At 34.7% G+C, this 22,936-nt stretch overlaps 1 protein-coding gene across 4 annotated transcripts in view; it reads left to right on the plus strand.

The window, feature by feature from the left end:
- The window catches only part of DGKB (diacylglycerol kinase beta), a gene marked incomplete at both ends in the record, with an annotated part of 296,833 nt that overhangs the window by 30,372 nt on the left and 243,525 nt on the right, over nucleotides 1-22,936 (plus strand). For all 4 annotated transcript variants that reach the window (XM_079538393.1, XM_079538395.1, XM_079538394.1 and 1 more), the window contains 4 exons: nucleotides 14,061-14,214; nucleotides 17,068-17,208; nucleotides 21,347-21,396; nucleotides 22,667-22,741. In XM_079538393.1, coding sequence (XP_079394519.1) covers nucleotides 14,061-14,214; nucleotides 17,068-17,208; nucleotides 21,347-21,396; nucleotides 22,667-22,741 — 420 coding nt within the window. The remainder of the gene's footprint in view (nucleotides 1-14,060; nucleotides 14,215-17,067; nucleotides 17,209-21,346; nucleotides 21,397-22,666; nucleotides 22,742-22,936) is intronic.

Here is a 22,936-nt window from a genome sequence, read left to right on the forward strand (position 1 = left end):
TGTAAAGGAGTACAACAGAAAAGTCATCTTCCTCCTTTTAACCAGTATATGTGCCACAAAATGGGAAAAGGTGAAATCTAATTGAAGCTAATTTACAGAAAGGTTAGTGGGACGTGGAGAATTAGAAGAAATCCAATATAAAGGAGAAGCCTGTCTCTGAAATGCAGCCATCTGAAGAATTACAAATGGATATTTTATCATTCTGGCTACAAAAAAGTTACTAACTTGTATCACCAGCAGAGAACTCCACCATTCAGACACTGAGAACTCACTTTTCTTGCTTTTCTGGCTTTCTGAGCAGAACTACAAAGGAAAGAGCTTCTAGGATATCTAGAGAATTTGGAAGCCTGCCAGGAAGCAATGCTGGCAGCCTGGCTATGAGGCTGCTTTTTGTGCAAAGTGTTGAGGGCACTGAGATGTTAAGGTGTTTCCAATAGATAATTTCTGTTGCAAAAGTGTTCAGTGTTAAACATTCTTGATGACATTTAGTGGTCCCTCTATCTCTTTTCTCATCTTTCCTTTCTCCTTTCTCATCTTTCCTTTCTCCATTCTCATCTTTCCTTTCTCCATTCTCATCTTTCCTTCCTTGACATCTTTCTTCTCGTTTCATACTTCCCCTATCTGACTTAAGCTCCCATTTTTATTATTTTCTTAAATAACAATGGCAAAGAATTTTCCTGTATTTTTAATTGTAGTAAAATATGACTCCCAGAAAAATCAAGGAAGATGAAACATTTTTAATTCTGTACCCAGGATTTTCCACAGTATTTTTATTCTGAAAAGAACTTTATGAATTAAGATCTAATAGATATAGCTGTTATACACAGTAGCTAACATAAAGTGATCATAGATGGTCAACTGTGCAATATGCTAGTGGTGAAGTCTTGTGAACTGTAATGTAACAATCCTAGTTCTATAAGCTGTGTTCCATGGTTAAGGAAAAAAGCAAATACTTGTAAATAAAAATATCTCTAAGGAAGGAGAAGTGACTCTAATTTATTAGAGTCTATTACGTTTTAAGGCATATCCATGTTTTTGTATCAGTGTGCTTGTGATAGGAAAGTATATATGTGAATCCTTTAATTGGTGAAAGAGTGGGACAACCATTTACTTCCACACTGCATGTAACAAGTACTCTGCGATCACTTTACTACTGAAGTATTTTTTAGGTTATGCACATAATTGCTTTCTAAGAGACAGAGAAAACAAGGCTTATGCTCTTTTCTCTTAAAATACGATGATTATGAAAGACGGTTGCAATTTCACATTCCTTTGAGATGGGTTCTCATTTGATGATTAATGAAATCAAATCACTCATACTGAAAATGAAGAGAAGTAGGTTAAAGTTCTAGTGCTTGAAGTTCCCAAACAGTGTTGCAGGCTGTTATTGATTTTTATTTTTTTTTATTTTTTATTTTTTTTTCCCTTCTGGACAGATTTCTTTTTGTTACATTTAAAATTTAATAGCTGACAATAGCTGACAGCGTAGGAAGTTAGCCAGCCTTAGCGTTGTCAAGAGAGTTTCAGAATTGCTTTTGTAATGTTATTTAGGAATCAATTACATGTAACATAAATTGCCCCTCACTACAAGAAAGATATCAAGGCCATGGAGTATGTTCAGAGAAAAGCATCAAAGATGGAGAGGAGTCTGGAGCACAAGTCTAGTAAGGAGTGGCTTTGAGAGATGGGATTGTTTAGTCTGGAGAAGAGTAGGCTCAGGGGAGACCTTATAGCACTCTACAACTACCTGAAGGAGGGTTGTGGTGAGGTGGGTGTCGATCTCTTCTCCCATGTAATTAGCAATGGGATTAGTGGGAATGGCCTCGAGTTGCACCGGGTGAGATTCAGGTTGGATGTTAGGAAATACTTCTTCTCCAAGAGAGTGTTCAGGAGCTGAAATGGGCTACCTAGGGAGGTGGTAGAGTTGTTGTCCCTGGAGATGTTTGAGAAACGTTGTACTGAGGGACATGGTTTAGTGGGAGATACTGGTGATAGATGGATAATTGGACTGGATGGTCTTAGAGGTCGCTTCCAACCTTAGTGATTCTGTGATTCTAAATACACGTCTTGGATATCTCTGTCATGTTGACCATGTATCCATGTCTATCACTATAGGTATGAATTAATGTTAAGAAGGAAGTAACAGGGGCAAGATATTTGATTATATACTAACGTGTATTTGAACTATTTGCCAAAAAAAAAAAAAAACAAACTCAAACCAAACCAAAATCCTCACAGAAACACAAATAAAGCTATTTTCTTACAGTGAAACAGAACAATGTGGAAATTCTCTGTTTTGTTTATAACAGTGGGAATTCTGAAGCTACCAAATTGGTACTTAGTTGTTGGTAAGAAAGGACTTGTGTGGTGCTTGTACAGTGCTTATGTTACCTGGTCATACATGCAACAGGTCTAGATTACTTTCCTATAAAGGGTATTATTTAGAAATTACAGAGAAATGTGCCTTAACTCTAAGTAAATTTAACTTAATATGGGTGTACTCAGGCTGAATTAGGAAGGGTTGGTTAAAGTGCTTTACCCAGGCTATTTAATTATGACTTTTTAAATTGCTTTTCATTCTGAGGTACAAAGTGTTCTTCTGTATTATTTTTGTGATAGTTAAAATTGACTCACATTCTAAGTATATCTAGATATTGTTTATGAAGCTGCACAGGTAAAAAAAATGTAGGAAAAACTCTTAATCCCAACTTAATGTATGAATTAATAACAAATAGAAATTACTTGGATTCCTCTTATGCAATGCAGTTATTAATGCAAGTATTAACCTGTAAGAATATGTAATTGAGTAGATAGTGGTGCTCTTTTTTTTTTTTTTTTTTTTAAATTATTAATATCGCTTTCAATGCAATGCTTCTAAATTCTAGAACATATGCAAAAACTTTATTCTGCTTACAGAGCAAGATTTTCCTGAAGGCTGTAAATCTACTCTGTGCTGAGTAAAAACTGTTGCCAACTAGAATTAGATGTTTTAAATATTCTTGTACAATTGTCCATTTAAAGTGAAAAATCCAAGTTATTCATGCTCAGATTGCATTAAATCTCAGCAAACAATTTTCAAGAATTCAGTATTTTAGTCTGAAGCATGACATCGACGTGACAATTTTTCCTAAATTATTTAGTAATTATTTTCAGTACGAGTTTTTTGTGTGTGTTATGTACAGTCCTATACACTGAAACACAGGTGTAATTGTTTGCTAAAGAAAATCTGCAGTTACTAAGGTTTTTTTTTGTTTTTGTTTTTGTTTTTTTTTTTGTTAGCTGGATATAAAACTAAGATGAGACTGTGGTGGCTAATGAATACATTCTAGATTTATTTTAATAATTAGCATCAACTTTAATAATGTGAGCAAATGCTACAAATCCTCTTTTTTCATTTTAAGATGTTTTTAAAGAGACATGATGTCTGCGCTCAAATATTGCGAAGTATTTATTTTTGATGGGAAACAGAAGGGAAAGATTTTGGCAGATATATGTCTGTACTCTTCATTTAATCCAAATATTATTTGCCCAGATAGAGTATTTGGCAGGAGTAGGTTATGAGAGCAGAGCTCCCCACCTCACCCACCCATAAGCTTTCATGTTGATAGATAGCAATTCAGGTAAAGCTTTATCTAAGAAATCAGTTCATTTGATTACCAGTACTTATGTAACACTATTATGTCGAAAGTATGTTACATACTTAGATCAGTAGAATTTCTGCCATGTGAACATTAACATTATATTTTAAACAACAAAAAATTGTGTGCTTTCTAGTTCATATTTTCTAATGCATTAACAATCTGTGGATAGTCTCTGCTCCTCTCCTACCCCTCCACATTTTGGCAGAAATTGTATTTCAGTATGTCAGAATCAGCAAATTTTCAAAACTTGGTAGTGCTTTACTATTGCTTCTCACAGCTAGTTACACAGCTGGTTACATAATTGTCGCTAATGCGCTAGCACCAATGAAATTTGCTATTGTTGTCGTAGCATTATGTGTAACTGAAGGCTCTGTAACATCATCTCATTTCTCAACAATTGGGTTCATATAGATGGTTTGAAAATAAATCATAATTAAGGGAATCCACACACAAAATACCCAGAGCTTTTATGGTCAGTAGATTAAACTGATTGCATGTTTTGCCCCACTTGGAGATATGGCAACATACTGAACAGGTAATTAACTAAAAATTACATTTGTAACACAATTCTGTTTCAATATTCTCTGAAATATTATCTTTTTTTTTCCCTTTTTTTTCCTTCCTTTTGTTTTCAGGGTGGTGAGAACAGCAGCTTACGCTGAAATATACAATTTTATAAATCTCAAGGAACAGAAAGACAAAAAACATGGTATTTTCAGAGAAATTCTAGGTGGAAATAATTCCAAACATTACATCGTGCCTTGTTCTCATCAGTAAGATCTATGTGGTAGTGAGGAATAAAAGTTGTTTATTCTATCTTCCATCCCTTGCCCATTCATAATGGCAACCCTTCTGTTGAACTTCCTATTAGTAAGTTGCCTTTTTACAAATTATGAGAGGGAAAAAAAAAAAAGTGGAATAACATAACTTCTTTCTACATATCAACCATTTTCTTTTCACAGTAAAATCTTGAGTCCAAAGCAGTTGTTTCTGACTTCTTGCTCTCTTCAAATGTTTCATATAGTATGAGTTCAAATATTCCATACTGTATTTAAAATATCTGAATTGTACTCTTTATACAAGATGTAAAATCTGATTTACTCGTGTATATCCAATTTTTCACGGAGGAGCAGTATGTTGTACATTCTGAATATCAGGATATACTGAGATATGATGTCTATACAGTGGAGATTTCTGTGTATGCTGGCACAGAACATACACATATATGTATAAACCTTAACAATTTGGACAGCTCTATCTTACATCTCTGTGTACCACTGATAATTCACCAAGGGCAAATCCTACTTGACCAACCTAATGGCCTATGATGGTGTCACAGAATCAATGGACAAGGAGAGAGCCGCTGATGTCCTCTATCTGGACTTCAGTAAGGCCTTGAAGATGGGAAGATAAGGATTTGATGGGTGGACTGTTCCATGGATGAAGAATTGGCTGTAGGATTGTGTCTAGAGAGTGGTGGTCAATAGTTCAATGTTTGGATGGTGGTCCTGCCTTCTGCTCTGCACTGGTGAGGCCTCACCTGCAATACTGCATCCAGATGTGGAGTCCTTAGAGACATGGACCTGTTGGAGCACATCCAGGAAGGGTCACAAAAATGATCCATGGAATGGAACACCTCTTGTATGAGAATAAGGCTGAGAGAGCTGGGGCTGTTTAGCCTGGAAATGTATCTGAAGTGACCTGATAGCAGACTTTAAAGGGGAGCTACAGGAAAGAAGGGTACAGACTCCTTAGCAGGGTCTGTGGTGATAGTGTGGATGGTGAGGCACAAGAACAGGTTGCCCAGTGATGAAGTTGATGCCTTGTCCCTGGAGACTTTCAAGGTGAGGCTGGATAAGACCCTGGGCAACCCGATCTAGTTGTGTATGTCTGTGTTCACTGTAGGGAAGTTGGACTTCAGAGATCCCTTCCAACTCTAAGGATTCTATGAAATTACTGATTTGCACATCTTCATTGCTGTAGGATGAGGGCAGATTCTCATGGCGTTGTATTTCCTTTTTGACGTTTGTCCCTGCCCACTCCCTGTCATATCTATCAGTTCTGCACTGAGATGATAGAACAAGGGATGAGTCGCTTCAGCAGGCTTGCCTCACCTTCATAATTTTCAGCCTGGAATGAACAATTCGGGCTGTAATAACATATAGTTACTAAAGAAGAAGAAAAAAAAAGTTTAATTTAGAGGGTGTTAATTCAATAGTTGTATGAATGTTTTTTATCTGATAAGGGCTAAGAGGCCAGTGAAAATTGTTGACTATATGTCATACTGTCGGCTTGTAGTTTCCCATGCATTCGTGCTTGTAAATTCAGTATCTCCAAGTGCATCATTCTCCAGCTTTCATCAATCCAGATTTTCACTAAAAAACTGATAAATTATGAGAAATTTTGTATCAACAATTTTAATAAAGTAGGATGCAACATTATTCTGTATGATCTGTAATCTGACCTAGTCTGTGTATGGCAGAATGTGAATGGAACATGCTTGATAGACTTGACTTCACTGCAGAGACTAGAATTCTCAGAGGTGATCCTAGGCTTTCAGTTAGCCAGTATACATTTGTAACTAGAATTTTATCCTTCTCAGCTAGCAATACCAATGGAGTTCAGCCTTTCCCCACCAGCATACATGATGTTAGAAGTCATTCTACTTTCTAGTCAGAACAAAGTATTTCAGTCATACTCATAGCCTGTTGTTGCTGAAATCAGGAGATCAGAGGGCTGAGCTGTCCCCTGTTTTTAGATGAGTATTGGTCTATATATTTGTAAAACAAAATTAGAAAACACCTGATATTGTCTGTTATTTTTCCCAGCACAGTCATAGCTTCCATTTTAATGCAGGCACTGGGAAACCAGTCCTCCAATTCCTGTTTTCTCTGTGATCCAGAGACTCATAATCTATGAACCGGTATTAAATTAGAATAATGTATTTATCACTGGCTGCTTGAGGAGAAACAGAACACATTTGTCATGGTAATTAGAAATTTTTAAGCCTATTAAGCTTTGCCTGTCCTCCATTTCTTTTTTCCTTGGAGTCTCATGTGTACAAGAAACTCAAAACTGAAGAGTAGGAAGAGCTCTGAATTATTCCAGCAATGGAGAGTAAAAAGTGAATTAGAATATATATATATGCTTTACTGCTATTAATGTGATAAAAATCTTCACATCATGTATCCGTGAGAAACATTGTGTATCTGCAAAGAAATACCTGTCATGATGATACTGTAGAAAATAAGTTACTTTGTTGTCAGATTCTAATATTCAATGCAGAAGAGTAAAATTGCAGATTATTTTAAGCTACATTTTTAATACTTATAAAAATCCAAAATTTTCACGATTTTACATTTGTGTTTTCAGATCTGAGCACTTTTTAGTCAATGTGATCAATGTAATGCTGGAAATGCTCTTGAAAAATGTAGATTTTTTTTTTCTAAGCTGTAATTTATTTTTCTTCCTAGCTGCCAAAGCTTTAGTCTCTTGGTAGCTTTCAACTCTCTACAGTCAAGATTCCTTAGTATCATTTTCTTCTAGTGAAATGGTCATCATTCCTTTGCATATGTCTTTTTATGCGTGATTACTGTTATGTCATGTTCCTATAGTATGTTGAAAAACACACATTAATGATCACAGGCCAGGCAAACAAATTTTCTCCAGAAAATTCTCCAGATTTTTCTTTTTTAACATATTGTGTTAGAAGTATAGCGAAATAGATCAGAATACTTTGTCGAAACTGTTACAGAATTTTCCAGGAGGTTTTAGCAGCTGGAGAGGCGAGAAATACAGTAATTCCTAGGTGCACATGTATTAGGATTCAGATTCTATAAAGAGAAGTTATTGCAGATCAGTCCTTCCACTGAATTCAAATTATTCCTTATAACTAAAAAAAACCCTCTTACCTGCCTTATCGCTATCTTTCTTCCAAGTGTCTGCAACTTGTCTGCTGCAAGTAGGTTATTTTTAGATATGATCAGTATTTATAAAGTGTCCAAATCTGATGTCTGTAGCTCATTTATAGCCTTTTTTCTAGCCCCATAAGTACTTAGCTGGATACGTCTCTTTGGCTGCCAGCAAAATTAAGGAAAATAAGGTGGAGAGATGCTGTGGAAACAGAGGTGCCAGCAAGTTTGATAGAAGGGTTGTTATTCGCTGATTTCACACCGTTCCCCCTGTTCCTTCCTGATTCAGACGTAACCTTCTCATACTTGTTTTGTCCACAATTTGCATCATCACTCCTCATTCAAAGGATTAAAACAATGATTTGTTCAGCAAAAGAAAGAGAAACATCAATTCCATTTTTAAGAAAAGGAGAAAGGAAGACCCAGAACTACAGGCTAGTGAGCCTCACCTGTGTGCCTTGGAATATTATGGACCAGATTATTCTGGAAGCTGGATTATGTCACATGCAAGGTAATGAAGTGTTCTGAAACAGCCAGCATAGATTCACCAAGGGCAGATCATGCCTGACCAATCTAGTGGTCTTCTATGATGAAGTGATGGCATTAGTGGGCAAACAAAGTGCAGCTAATGTCTGCATGGACTTGTGCAAGACCTTCAACATAGTTCTAAATCACATCCTTATCTCTGAATTGTAGTTATCTCTGAATTGTAGAGATGGATTTGGAGGCTGAACTATTTGATGGATAAATAATTGTTTGAATGGTCACAGCTGGAGGGTTGTGGTCAGAGCTGTATGATACAGGTAGAGATCTAATGAGTGGTGTTTCCTAGGTATCTGTTTTGGCACTGATGTTCATCAACATCTCTATTTACTATCTAGACATAAGCAAGTTCGCTGATAACATTAAGCTAAGAAGCTAACAATAGAAGAAAGAGGGATTCAGAGGGGCCTAGATAGGCTTGAAAAGTAGGCCCATGAGAACCTAAGAAGGTTCAATAAGCCAAGTGCAAGGTGTTGTACTTGAGTCAGGGCAATCCCAGAGGTGTGTACAAACTGGGAGATGAACTCATTGAGAGCAGCCTTGTGGAGAACGAAGTGGACAGAAAGCTGGACATGAGCCAGCAGTGTGTGTTTGTAGCCCGGAAGGCCAGCTGTATCCTGGGCTGCATCAAAAGAGGGGTGATCAGAAATGCAGGAGAGCTCGTGTCTCCTGCTCTGCCCTTGTGAGTCCCCATTTGGAGTAATGCATGCAGTCCTGGGGCCCCCAGGGAAAAATGGCATGGAGCTGTGGGAGTGACTCCAGAGGAAGGCCACGAAAATGATCAAAGGTCTGAAGAACTTCCCCTCTGAAGGCTTGAGGACTAATATGGATTAATGGAACTTTAAAATAGCACTCTTCAAGATCCTACTGTGAATAAGGGCATCAATATCCAAATCTAGGCACTTAGTTCTTTTTCTGAGATCGCATACCTTGTTCTCATTAGACTGTAATTAGCTACTTGGTTTTATAGTTATAAAACTGAATAAGATGTTACTAAGTATGTGCGGTGCTGTGAAGTTGAAGCCATACCTCATCACGGTGCATTAATGAGTGAGTGCAGTTAATAAAGGTGTGAAAGACACTCTAGGATGGCTTAATCTGTAAATCTGTCATGTTACATAGAGGCAAATCCAGATAGTTTCTTTCAGCAGTCAGTCAGTCATTTAGAACTCATGATAAACTTTGCTTTGCTTTATCTTTTTCAGTATGGATTCATACTGGGGGGGAGGGGTGGGAACTTACAGAAAAACAATACCGATGGATTAAATGCTTGTTGGAGTTTGATTTTGGAATTAATTTTGAAATTTAGTGGATGGTTAATTAAATGTTATGGATTGTCTCTGACAATTTGTGACATTAAAAAGATGCATATTTTTAATTTTCCTCTACCTTGAGCCATAGTGAGTCCAGTTTAATATCTGCTTTCAGAAAAACTAAAAGTGATCAATATTTGACATGTGTATTTGCTACAAAGATTTTAAAATTAAAATGTGCAGTTCTACTTCTGCCTTCTGTCCTCTCTCCTTTTCTTTTCTCCCAAAATAGATATACACTTTGATTTTGAATTTTAGGTGATTGGAAAGAGTGATAAGAATGTATGACTGGGAGAGGATGAATACTGAAGCTGCTTCTTAGTAGTAAAATTAATTTTTATGTGGATGTTATATTTTAAATTAGCAGAACCTTGATGGTACTTTTGAATGTGTACTTTTCTGGACTCACATCAGAATATTTCAGTACTAAATAAAATTTCATTACTGAAACATTGCTATAAAGCAACAATGTTTTACAAATTACGAAGATTTATATAGTTTTTCTTCATACAGTTTATTTTTTAAATTGTAAAAGATGGGAAATGGTGCTCCAGTAAACTTGGCAAATCAGTTATTTAAAAGATATAATAGGAATTCATTTATATATAATAATTATATATATAAAAATAATTACCTGCCTTCCTTTCTGTGGCCTACTTACAAAGCATTTGGTACATTTGGTTTTTTATTTGTATCACAGCTGAAACAGAACAGACTATTTTTTTCTTCCTCATAAAATTTAGGCCAAAATGATTTGGAAGTTCTTTCCTGTTCCTTTAGTTATTGGCTGCTTTGAGCTTGTCCTTCTTTATCCTCTATACTTTGTTTTACTAAACTTGTGACCATAATCTCCCAACTTGTCTCCTGTGAAACGCAATGAATTAATACGTGTGTCAGGTTAATCGTAGTCAATTTAGTACCTCCGTGCACACACTCATTCTCTCATTTGGGAAGCATCATGGAAAATGCTTTCCAAATTGCAAAAACCTTCTTTCAGAAGTTCATTTGAATTCAGCTGGAGCTTCTGGAAGCTAAGCAACTGTTGAGAATTAAGCAATTAGCATGCATGCTTAAGAAAACAACATCCATGATTATATCATATATTGTTCTCATATTATTGATAGGAACTAGTTAAGTAATGCTTATGAATTCTTCAAAAGCAATGAATTATTTTCAAATCATAGTAAAATATGTAAAATCTTTTTTTTCCCCCACTTTTTGGTTCCAAAAGCATTGTGTGGTCCCTTTGGTGCAGAGAAAGTATGCTAGCAATTAGAGAAAGACTGTTTATTTACTGAGGCATTTTCGTAGTTTTGAACAGTAAAATTTCACTGAGGAAAAAATAAAACTAACATATGACTGCAGAAAAGGAAAATGTTCATAATACTGTGTGTTGTTCCTCTCTTCTCTGAAAGTTAGTTTACATTAGGCTGAGTTTCAGCAAATGTTTTCATATCTTTAAGTGTTCTGTTCTAATTGAAATATAGTCAGTACTAAAAATGAGTGAGAACAGTACACCTGTAACGTGAGTCTTTCATGGTGGTCTTCCCAGGACTTATTTTAAGATATTAATCTTTTTTTTTTTTTTTTTTCCTGCTGTTCTATAATGGTTATGTATATTACAGTGAGAGAGATGATAGTCAAAACATTGACAATATCTGTGGGTGAGCCTTTCTTGAAAAACCTCCCCTTTTTGTTTGTAAACTAGATGGATAATCTAAACTACTACTAGCCCTGCTAGTCTAGCTCAGTTTTGCTGTGTACTCTAGAGACATTTACAAGAACAAATCTTCAAATGTGACTGTGGTACCTTTTAGTTCCTATCAGGATAATTTGCTCTGACTACACAGGTCTTCTTGAAAGTTGCTATTCAGCTACGGAGTTTTAGAATCAAGGATTTTGTCTTTTTTATATAGACAAGAACCTTACTACAGGGATCTGTTCAAGGCCTTCTTAAGCCAGGACTGTTACACGTTCATTTGGTACAGCTTGTGTTTTTTCATTTCGATTTTGGACAATTATCAACATTTCTGATATGTATTTAATTCACTTACCAGCTCCTAGCTGAACTTGTAGCTTCATTTGAGCACTTTCAGGTATATGACATCTGATTTGTTTTATGAATCCTGCTGTTTCCATGGGGGGGAAAGTATGAGAGAGCAGAGGATAAAGAACTTCCAGTTGAATAAATCTAACTGTGAGATAGCTTTTTAGAACAGCCACTCTTTTCTCCTTTGCTAGGCACCGTAATCAGTGGCAGTCAGTGTGTCAAAAAATTAAGTAGACGTGACAACCAAGTGATAATATCAGCTGTCTTCCGTGGCCAGAAAATATGTTTGGAATACTTGCTTGCTTTGGAGGACGTAAGGATAAATACTGGTCTGAACATCTTCAGAAAATAATGAAAAGTTTGAATCCCATTCAGAAAGAGAGTAGCAGGAGGAAGGAAGCATAACAATTTAACCTTATTTTTTGGCTCGTATCTCTACCCAGGCACAATTTTAAGCATATAAATAGAAAAATGTGGCATAATGGATTTAGTTATTGCTGTCACCTTGGCTAATATTAATGAGACAGCAGTTTAGAAATCTATATCTATAATCTTAAGGAATATTTTAGCAGACACATACAAACAAGGAAAATAATAATGATAGTAAAGCCTTATGTAATACAGAGATATCTTGTATGTCCATATGTAAACTAATTGGATTCTAATTTGTTTTTCTATTTCTCTTTTTCACTTGGTTATTCTTCTTTATATGTAATGTAATGAAAGAGCTAAAAAATGCATCATTGGTGAACAACACAAAGTAATTTCAGGTTGATAAAGTCAATTGGTTTAGTGATTGGTGTATTTGCTATGCTTGCAGATTAAAAAAAAATAAATTATATCATGTAAGCTAATGACCTTGGTTGCTAACTTATATCCTTTTGCTTCTGTGTTTTCATTGTTCATAAACATTGAAGTGACTCTCGGACTTTATTACTGAGGATGAAAACTTAAAGCATTACTGAAACAGTACGTGACTTACCAAGTTAGAAGGTAGTGACTGAAACTGTATGATGATAAGGTATTCTGTGTCCAAGATTGACTATTTCAATTTTGAGCCTCCTGTAGGCATTTTTTTTTGTTTTGTTTTCTGCTGTTTATGTGTTTAATAGGTGAGAGTTCTGTTGGTTTCACTCAGTTTTTTTGCCAAATGAGGTGTTCTATATGAGAAGGTCAGCTCATTTGCCAAGTTTGCATTTCTAGTAATGATTTGCACAAGATCAAATTTTGCAATCTGTGTTGTTAGTCTCTAGTAAGGAGAGTGATATGCATCTAAAACATTACCCTGAGGCAGGTAGGTATTTTGCCTCAGTGCCTTATTTCATGTAGGAATAAAACTTCTTTGTCTCATATTAAAAAAAAAAAATTGGGGGAGGGGGGAGTGGGGGGAAGAGGATGGAGGGAGAGAAATCACTACTCCAAAGCTTTGAAATTATTTTTACAATGACTTTAATATAATATATACTGTGACTCAGATCCTGAAGTCACAGAAACAGTGTGAAAATCTAGTTTCCGTTTTACTTTTCCTGGCCTGATTTCAAGTCTTGCTAGTCTTTTCTCTCCTAAGGCTGTATTGACTGTACTGAACATAAGGTGTTGAACTAGACTTCAACAGACAAGAGCAGAATTTTCCCCAAGCACAGAGAGTTTTCAACAAGTTAATTTTGTGGAATTGTAGGCCTTTCTCTTTTAACTATTCAAAGATGAAAAGTTACTGAAGTTACTTTCTGATCTAAAATGAAAGACAGTGACAGTTTATATTTTATCAATTATTGAGTGATAAGCCATTTTCTTAAAATCACATGTAACTGAGTATCATCATTAATACGTATGCAACTGTGCCACAGTTATTTCAGAGATAATAGTGAAACTGTCTTAAGATCTCTTATGCATTTCTCATCTGTTTAGAAGTTTTGTATTAAAAAGGATAAAATGGGATTGTAGGTTTACATTCATGTTACTACTTAAAACAGATAATACTTCCTTACCAGGTAGAAATCAGCAAGGAATCATTTTGCTGCCAAAAGCAAAATGAAATTAAACTAAATGAAAAATGTTTCAATTTGACAACCTCCCTAACAACCCACACAGTGTGAAGTTTCAACTAATTTTACTTTTAGAGCTGATCTGTTTCTCTTTGACAAATACCAGCAAACTATTTTGCCACCTGGAGAAGACAGGTGGCCTTCAATTGCCTGAATTTGGCATCCAGAAATCCCCTGCTTGTTGTCTGCATCATTATGAGAAAAGCTAAGAATTGGTATGTACATCCCCATGAGTTCCGTAACCTTACCTTTAGTTGTTAAACTACATTGTAATCAAGAAACTGGTCAGGATGGCACTTAGGGATCTTTATAGAAATGCTCTGAATTTGCTATGGACTGCCTCATCTTGTATTCTAGGCAATTGAACAAATACAGTGGGTTTCCAAAGTGATATTTAAATAATCAGTCACTTCTGGACTAAGTACGAAGGCTGTATCTTCAGGAATCAATGTTTTTGAAGATAGTCAAAAATATTTGCTAACAGAATATTTTCCGATTCATTAGTTTGAAAGTGTTTAAAAAGGAAGCAATTTCTATTATATTTTTTTCCCTTCTAGACAATTGATTTAGAGGGATTCAAGCTGTTCATGAAGACTTTTCTGGAGGCAGAGCTACCTGATGATTTCATTGAGCATCTTTTTACATCATTTAGCAACAAAATCTCTCACTGCAGCCCATTAATAAAAAACAAACCCCCGCTCCTTTCTGGAGGTAAGTAATACAATCAAAGTAATACAAGAACTGAAAGTTGCATGCCCCTGCCACTTACTTTCCAGTAGTGATAAATATGTAGAATTCTAAACTACGTGCACTTCTTTTTTGTTCTGATATTTATGAAATTGGATAACCTTACTCATGCATGAACAAGGAATATTGTGAAGTTAAATGGATATTTAATGGTTTTGTCTTTTTAATTCACAGCAATGTTGCAGCTGAGGCACCAAAGTAGATGATATTTGTTCCATTAATGCTAATCAAATTGCTATGCCTATATGGTCTTGGTGACTACTATAAACACTTAAAAACCTTCAGAGCCTCATGCAGGAGGCTTCTGCTGTGCTTCACAGTTTCTCTACCCAATTACTGCTGCTTCTCTTAATTAGTTATGATGCTGCTCTTAGTAATCTTAAATACTTACAGTTACTGATATTTTGAATGCCCTCTAACAGTTAGCAGTAGTTCTTTTATCCAGTGTAAAAGCTATGTCTTTAGTGCAATGTAAAATTTTAATGCTACATTTAAACATTTTTCTGAAACATGATCCTAAGTGCAGATGATAACATGTTGAAATACTTGCAGGCAAAATAGTGTTTAAAACTTTCAACTTAGAAAACTTTATAAGACTTTTCATTAATTCTTGGAGAATAGAGTTAACATGATTATCCTAACATGAAATCTTTGATTTGGCACAGTACTAATTTGGGAACTCTGTCAAAATTAAATAGCTAAAAGTAGAAGCTAGGCTAATGTAAAAAAAAAAAAAAAATCATATACTGAACAGCTGGGATAATCAAGCATTTAGAACATTTTACCAAATGGTTTGATGGGTTCTTAATTGCCAGAATTCTTCATGTTAAGATTAGGTGTCTTCAAATTGCAACTTATGCAGAAACTGTGAATTTGATACAAATGCTACTAGCCAAAATTCTAGCTAGTGTTCTGCAGGTATGAAGCTCTATAGATTTCTGTAGATGCCTTAGTGTATAGTATTAATTGGCTTTGACACTTTTTACGTAGAGATGATAGTGGCTGTTTGTAGGTCACTGTCAGATTGATTGCTGAATTCTGCCCAGTATAGGCTGTCCTCAGCTTTGCTTTTGTTATAATTCCCTCTGATACTTTTGATTCTTAGGAGCAGTTTAAAAAACAAGAGGAAAAAAAGTGAATTCCGCTGTTAAAGCTGTATTCTAAGTTTCTTACAATGGCTGTTAACTCCTAAACTTCTTCTCCCTCACACATTTTTTTTCTATTTAGTAGTTCATTTTCATCTTCAATTTAGTAGTTTTCCATATGTATATAGTGTAATTCCAGAAGGGCTGGTTGATAAATTGTTATATCCAAAGCATATTTAGAGAGACAGTGCAGTTCATCTCATGCAATAATTATCATTATTTGTGCCTGCAAATATGCTTTTTATGAAGACAATTTGATTGCTTGAGATTTAAACTAGGTTTTTATTTATTTATTTATTTGAAGCATTCAAAGTGGAAAAAGTAGGTATTTGTACATGGTCATATGCAAATGAAAATTACAAAAGTTTCATTTTAGGATATCTAGCAGTCTTTAAATGTTAACAGTGGTGGGGAAAAAAAAACCTGATCATATTGAGAAAGATATATTTGGCATTCTTCTGGAAATTGAGAAGGAACACATGAGCTAGTGAAGATCATAAGCGGGGTTCATAAGTCTCTCTACGTGCCCGTTTTTCACTTGGTTTATTTCAGTCCACTCATGTCTGTTTATAAATTGTATTTTCAGTTAAAGTGTCTGAAGAGAGATGGAAACAGATGCCAGGTAAGCATCAGCACTGTAAGTCAGTACGGCATCCACCTTGCCTCCACTTCTCATTATGATTTGTCTTGTACCTTGCAGCTGATCATAATCTAAAACTTTATCTTAAAGCTTATATATATAATTTTCATTTTTCGGTGGAATGTGACTATGCATTTTTAAGATGAGTGGGTCTCAGATTTATAATAACTTTTATTTTGTGCATAGGATTCACGTGTACTGTTTGTAAACCGTGTGATTAAAGATAGCATCTTTGTAACATTTTATACTATCTTAATTTTAATTTTACTTACTGACATGCAAGCTCCACTAGTAGAATATAGTTCTAGTAAATCTATTTTTTCATTTAAATATTTACAGTTAGTGTATATCTGCCTGAAAACATGAACTTCACTCAAATTTTATTTTTTGTATACCAGTTTGCTCTTACTTAATCATGACATTTGAGCAATTATGACAGATACTTAAATTCTATGTATATTTTCATAATATTCTGTAGTCAGATTTTTCACATTTTAAATATATGTTGCTGTGACACACTATTAGCTCAGTTTTGGGGAAGATTACACATTTGAGTGTTTTCAGAGTTTTCTTTGTCACTAAAACATCTTTAAATATTATATCTGTAAACAATCTGTAATTAGAAAAAACTTTTACAAGCACTGAGAAATGAATACGGAGTTGGGCAGGGATTACTTTGATACTTAATTTAACATGTATGTCCCATGTAATAAAAATATTCATCAAAATTATTTTACAGTAAAATGATATCAGGTCAACATAAATGAAAAAGCAGGAATACTGTTCCCATGCTTGATTTATTTTTCTTATAGCCTGCTTTACCTGTGCAGTATCTCACTCTCATTTTAATTCTACATTTTTTTGGATAAAGTATGTATGTCAATTGCTCAAAATTTCACAGCTTGATTTAAATTAAGAAATCATATATGATTCAAATTTAAAAATGGTGCATGCATGTACGTAAAAGCTCTGGATTGTATTCTCTGCTTATATCCTACAGTAAGAGTAACAAAGGATGTATTTTGTTTCCAGGTCTGAGACTTAACAAAGGTACCTCTACATCCCGACCTCCTACACCTGCCAACTTGAATTTACCAGATGCGATCCAGCTGAAAGACATTGTTTGTTATTTATCACTGCTAGAAAGAGGAAGACCTGAAGACAAGCTAGAATGTATGTTGTTTATGTGTTTGTTGTGTTTTGTTTTTTTTTTTAACATAAACTTACTTCTATATATACATTTGTTTTCAAGGAAAACTAATGAAAAATTATATCAAAAGCAAATGAAATACACTGTAGATGGTATGCAATGTAGATATAGAAGTGATGAATAATCTGTAGAACGTGAGCTAATTCAGATGAAGAATTTGGGCTTTGGGATCTCTCGTGAATTCAAGAAAGTAAAAAGTGATCCAAGTCTATACTGCTTTTGGTAGTGCAATGAACTTTTGATTCTGGGATTTAGGATTAATAGGATTTTTTAATTAGGGGCCTCATTCATTAAAGCCAAAAATCTCTGTCTGCTAAAAAACAAAAGCATACAAATAAACAAAAAAGCAAAAAAACAAAAAAAGAGAAACAAAACAATGTGATCTGCAAATCATAGAATAAGAAAAAAAAAAGTATGTTTCTCCTTTATGGAATTCTAGAAGCTAATTTTTTAAACAGGTAAACAATCAAAGTTCTTTTAGAGACCAGGTATATTTTAATATACAAAACTATCAAAATTATATGGCTTCAATGCTGTATGGAAAACAAATGTTTAGTATGATAGGAAACAGGAAGCTGTTGGAGAAAGAAATTCATTACCAGGTTACCTGACCATGTGTTTTTGAAGAACTCTGATGTTTTGTTTACCTATACTTAAGTTACAATTAAAATTTTGTACTGTAAGTTTACTGACAGAAATTGTAGAGAGTCAGCCCTAAATTTGGTAATCATAATTTAGTATTATGTTATTAAAATATGAGGCTGTATTTGTCTATGTACATTTCAAACATAAGCAAATGGCAGCTAGGATTCTAGGACTGAATTCAGCTAACAATATGGTAACTGTTTCACTGTATAGCAATTCATGCAAACCATATTAGAACTGTTAGGAACTCTATGCACTGAGCATGACGTGAAAGGAAGAGCAAGTGCCTCCCCTGGTGTCAGAAACCAGTACAATGAAAAAGGGAGGGAGTTGAAAGAACAGGATTATTCTAATGTAGAGAATATTTCACAGATTTTCCCACGCAGGAACTGTATAGGCAAAAGACTATGTATGATTTATGAGCTAAATCCTTGTCTAGTATATGTATTGTATTTATATATTAAATATATTTGAGGTTATATGGATTTATTACATGAATTAAGGGTATGGTTGTTGCTTAGATTGATGTGCTACTCTGTCACTTTTTAGTATATAAAGTTTAGACTACATCATATCATTAGTGTGTAGATTTCCCTAATGATTATATCTGAATCCTCCTTATAAATGAATGGTATAATTTAACACTTTGTCTGAAATAATTGTATAATAGGTCCTGTGGCTGCAGAGTAGAATAAGAATTAGTTGCAGTGGAGGGGAAAAAAAAAAAAACAGAAATATTCCAGAGTTGCCAGCACAATGAAACTCACGTGTTTAAAACATTCTGCATATCTGCTCTCAAACCATCTATGGACTAAATATATCCCAAACTGTCATAAAAGAGATGCATTGGAATAATTAAAGTTTTCTTTTTAAGGACATACTACGTATAGATGGTACATTTATGATGTTAAGCACCTCTGTGATCTGTGGACCAACTTGTAAACTTGATCTGCAGAAACTCTATTCTGTTCTCCTGCACTGTCATTCTTGTACGTGTAAAAAAAAGCATCTTGTAAATATGCAGGGCACTTCTGAGGAAGCGAACAGTGGTATTCCATGGCTCAACTTCTCTTCCTTTAGTGACCTCAAAGGTGGAAGTCATTTTAGCTGACAATTGTTTGAGTTTGTGAGGGACGTGACATCAGCACAGACCATCTCCTTAATTTGTATGTTTTTCTCAGTATGTTCATGGATGCTGGACACATATCTCCAGTTCCCCAGTTTCTTCTTCAATGGCCATAATTTACAACTTTTGGTGCTTTTGGGATGCCATCTTTTATAACTTCTATGCTTAGAAATCCAGAAATTGCAGGGGAAATTACAGCAGTGCAGCAAGTGATCTAATATTTTCAATTATTTTTTAATACATTTATACATCATTTGCAAAAGCATGTACTCTTATAATAGATAGATGTGGTCAGTCAGTGCAGCCATATAAGGGTGTGAGACAGAAATATGAAGAATTAACTTGGGCTCTGTAGTTTTTATTAAGATTTTTGCTCAATTATTTGTATCATTTTGCTATTGTTCGTTTTTCACTTAGATTGGGTAAATCAACAAGAATACAGATATTTAGAAGGGTGTGAATGGAAAATGATTGCATACCATGCCAGCTGGGTAATTATTCAATCTAAACAAGCACACAGATACCCAATACATATATGAGTGGAGACTTTGCTACGGAAGTGGAGCAGTTATAATTGTACTAATCTCTATTTTCAAATGACAAATTTGAAGCACTGATTGGTGCTAAAGGTAAAAATAATATACAAGTTGGAAACACTGCTTCTCTGGAAAGAGGAATGCACAGGGAGATGCTGAACACCTGTTGCTTTTGTGATAATTGTAGCATATTTCAACTGTTGTATTGCAATAGCACTGGAGGAGGATAGAGAACCAAATGACTTTATTGCTTAGTGATTCATTGATTCTCTATGGAAACTGAATGCTTAATGCTATTTCTGCCGTATAATATTAGCTGTCTTATACTGAGCACAGCTCAGCAGCTTTGGCAGAAGTGTATTAGCAGGGATATTACAATTTCTGATGGCTTTAATGCTAACTGTTATATTCTACAGAAGCAATGTAATTCACAAGCTAAGAAACATATTCGTATAGGTTTTTTAGACTGTAACTAATGGAGTTTTGTAACTTGCAACAAAGCACTAGAGTAAAAATTGTGTATTACAGCTAGTACTGATTATGTGGTGGAAAGTTTAGTGATCAACTTGGGAAGCAGATACGGGATGAAAGGATATAATCCAAACCATGTAGCTGTGAAGTGTTTTTTGCTCCAAGTCAAAAGTAGTCAAATTCTTTTTGAACTTCACTCTAATCACTCCCTTCTATTGTTGCCTGAAAAAGATAACTTTTCCTTGCAGAATTTACTGGACTGTGGGACCATTTTCATATGGGTCTATTGTGTGGTACTGTTCACTGCTGAACAGGTGATACGTTATTTTTTTTTTCAAGGCATCTAATAAGTTGATTACTGCTTGGGTTTTGCTATGAATTGAGGCATAACAGCATCCTGCAACCACCTGTAGATAAGCTCTCTTCTTACTTCTTTGAAAATAGATCTTCTAGGGATTAGGGAGTTCAGAACTCTGACAAACTGCATCACAGATGATAAGAACAAAGAGTGAGGCATGCCTGGGCTCCTGGTTTTTCATCTTTAGGCTTTTAGAGCCTTCTACTAAAGGTAAAATCTTCCTGCTTTGCAGTCTTTTGCTCTTTATGATCAGCTGAAGAAGCTGCTTTGAAATATTTTTGTAATAGTGGAAGTGCCCACTCTTATGGCAGGAGGCAGACAGTGATAGAAATATGAAAGTATATATTTCTTCTGGATATCACCAGAATCCAATGATTCTTGTCTGGACAGATCTTCAGCATATTGGCAAGACTGTTTTAATTTGGTACAGGTAGAATTTGTGCTAGCAGCCTGTGAGGAATTTTTTTTTTTGTTGGATTCTCCTAATTAGGTGCTAAAAATAATGATCTTCTATTTCATTTAGTGTAGATCAGAAAGCATTTTTAAAGCAATAGTAATGGCTGCAATCAGGAGACTGGAATAGCATTGTAACTTAAATGTGCTTATGAATATTTGGTTGACGAACTGCATGTTTTTCTGTATGTGATGTCATGTCTGAGAGTCTTTTGGTTGTACTTCCTGTCAGTGCAGATCAGACCTTCTCTGGGAAAAGCCGGGAACACATTCACAGGTTAGGTTCTGGAGGGGTTGTGTGGAAACGGTGCAGTTATGTCTCACTGGAGGCAATGTTGTAGGAGATGCAGTGAGAGAACCTCATGCATTGCAGAATCTTTGGTGGATCTGCAGTTAGTATATCATGCTAATGCTTGCCTTTTGAAACTCAGTTTGTCTTTTTTTTTTTTTAAATGAAAGAATGTTGTTACTATGTTTTCTAACTGTGTTTCCTTCTTTTTGTTTCCTTTTAGTTATGTTTCGTTTATATGATACAGATGGAAATGGATACTTGGATAGTTCGGTAACTTTAAATATTTTGTTGTGTTTTAAGACTATGTCCTAATGGTATAGCTATAAAAAAACGATGTGACTCTTGAATTAATAGAACCACTGTAAATTATAGTCAACAGAAAGTTGCCTGTTTTGAAAGCAAACTTTGAGTATTTCTTCCATTAAGCTGCTGTTTCTTCAACCATAAACATTTTCAAATGCTGACAGTGCTAATGTGGAGTCTTATTTTATACTCTTCTTATTCTTACTCATATTACTATACGGGATACATTAATATGGCTCCTAAAACTTTAATATGCCTCTTGGAGATGTATGTGAAAGCAACATTAGCAAAGATCCCATTAAAATGGGAAGGCATTCCATACCTGAGTTTCAGATGTTCTGACCATCTGCCTTGTGTACAAATGTCAAGCACTTTGGAAAATCAAGTCATACATATAGCAGTATACAGTATATCACTTTTAACTCCTTTTGAGATTTAAGTGAAAAGGTCATGTGTCTCCATAGTTCTTACTTAATTTAGCCTTCAGGTTTTACCTACAGTTGTTGTAGCTATATGAGGATGTGTTCCAAGTGTTCCAAGATTTATGTAACTTTTTTTTGTTGTTGCTTTTTTGTTTTACTTAACAGTTAAAGTAAATATAAAATTTCTCTAGACATCTATTGTAAAATCCAGTCAGATGATACATGTATACTTATTTCCTACCATTAATATTAATGTAGAATTTCCGTCTAGTGCATGCCTCAGCTGACTGACTATAGGGGGAAATCTTTGAATTTTAAATCAAAATAATTCAACTTCATGAGTTTTGATTCTTTAAATTAATGGAGTTGAAGTCAGAGTAGTCCTGAGAAATAATTAAAGTCAGATAATATGGAGTAAATGTTTTTTTTTAGTCTTTCTTTCATGTCAAGTAAGGAAAAATAGATTTTTCCTAATTCAGGAAGCATGCCAACTAGGAGCTAACAGTTCCTTTTCACACAGAAAACACTTTTTGTGAAGGCAAATGCATCTATGCAAAATATTTACTTTTAAAAAATATAATAGTTTTCTTGTTCTGCTCAGTGTGTCTCTGATTTTCAGTTTCACTGGTGAAAAGTTAATTAAAAAAAAAAAAAAAGATTGTCAGTTAATGATTAGAAGTGAAGTTGTTTTTTTTTCTGTATGTTTCAGTGCTGATAGTCACTGAATGCTATAGGTTTGAATTAGGACTTGCTTGCAGTAGAATTTACAATTTTAATATTGCATTAAATATGATAACTCTTTCTTTCATCTGTAGGAGCTGGAAAATATCATTGCACAAATGATGCATGTGGCAGAATACCTTGAATGGGATATTACTGAACTGAGCCCGGTAAGCATCACCAGTTTTTGTGGTTATAGAGGCAATTTTTATTCGTTTTATGATTCTTCATGCCAACATGAGATTCTAGATATTAGCAAGATAGAAATAATAATAGTCTGTGCTTCACTATGGCACTGTAAATTAACACTTTTTTCACATCTTTATCTGATTGTATCTGCTATGTAAAGCATTCTTTGGTAAATT

The sequence above is a fragment of the Tetrao urogallus genome (genome assembly GCF_951394365.1).
Source record: "Tetrao urogallus genome assembly, chromosome: 7".
NCBI lineage: Eukaryota > Metazoa > Chordata > Aves > Galliformes > Phasianidae > Tetrao > Tetrao urogallus.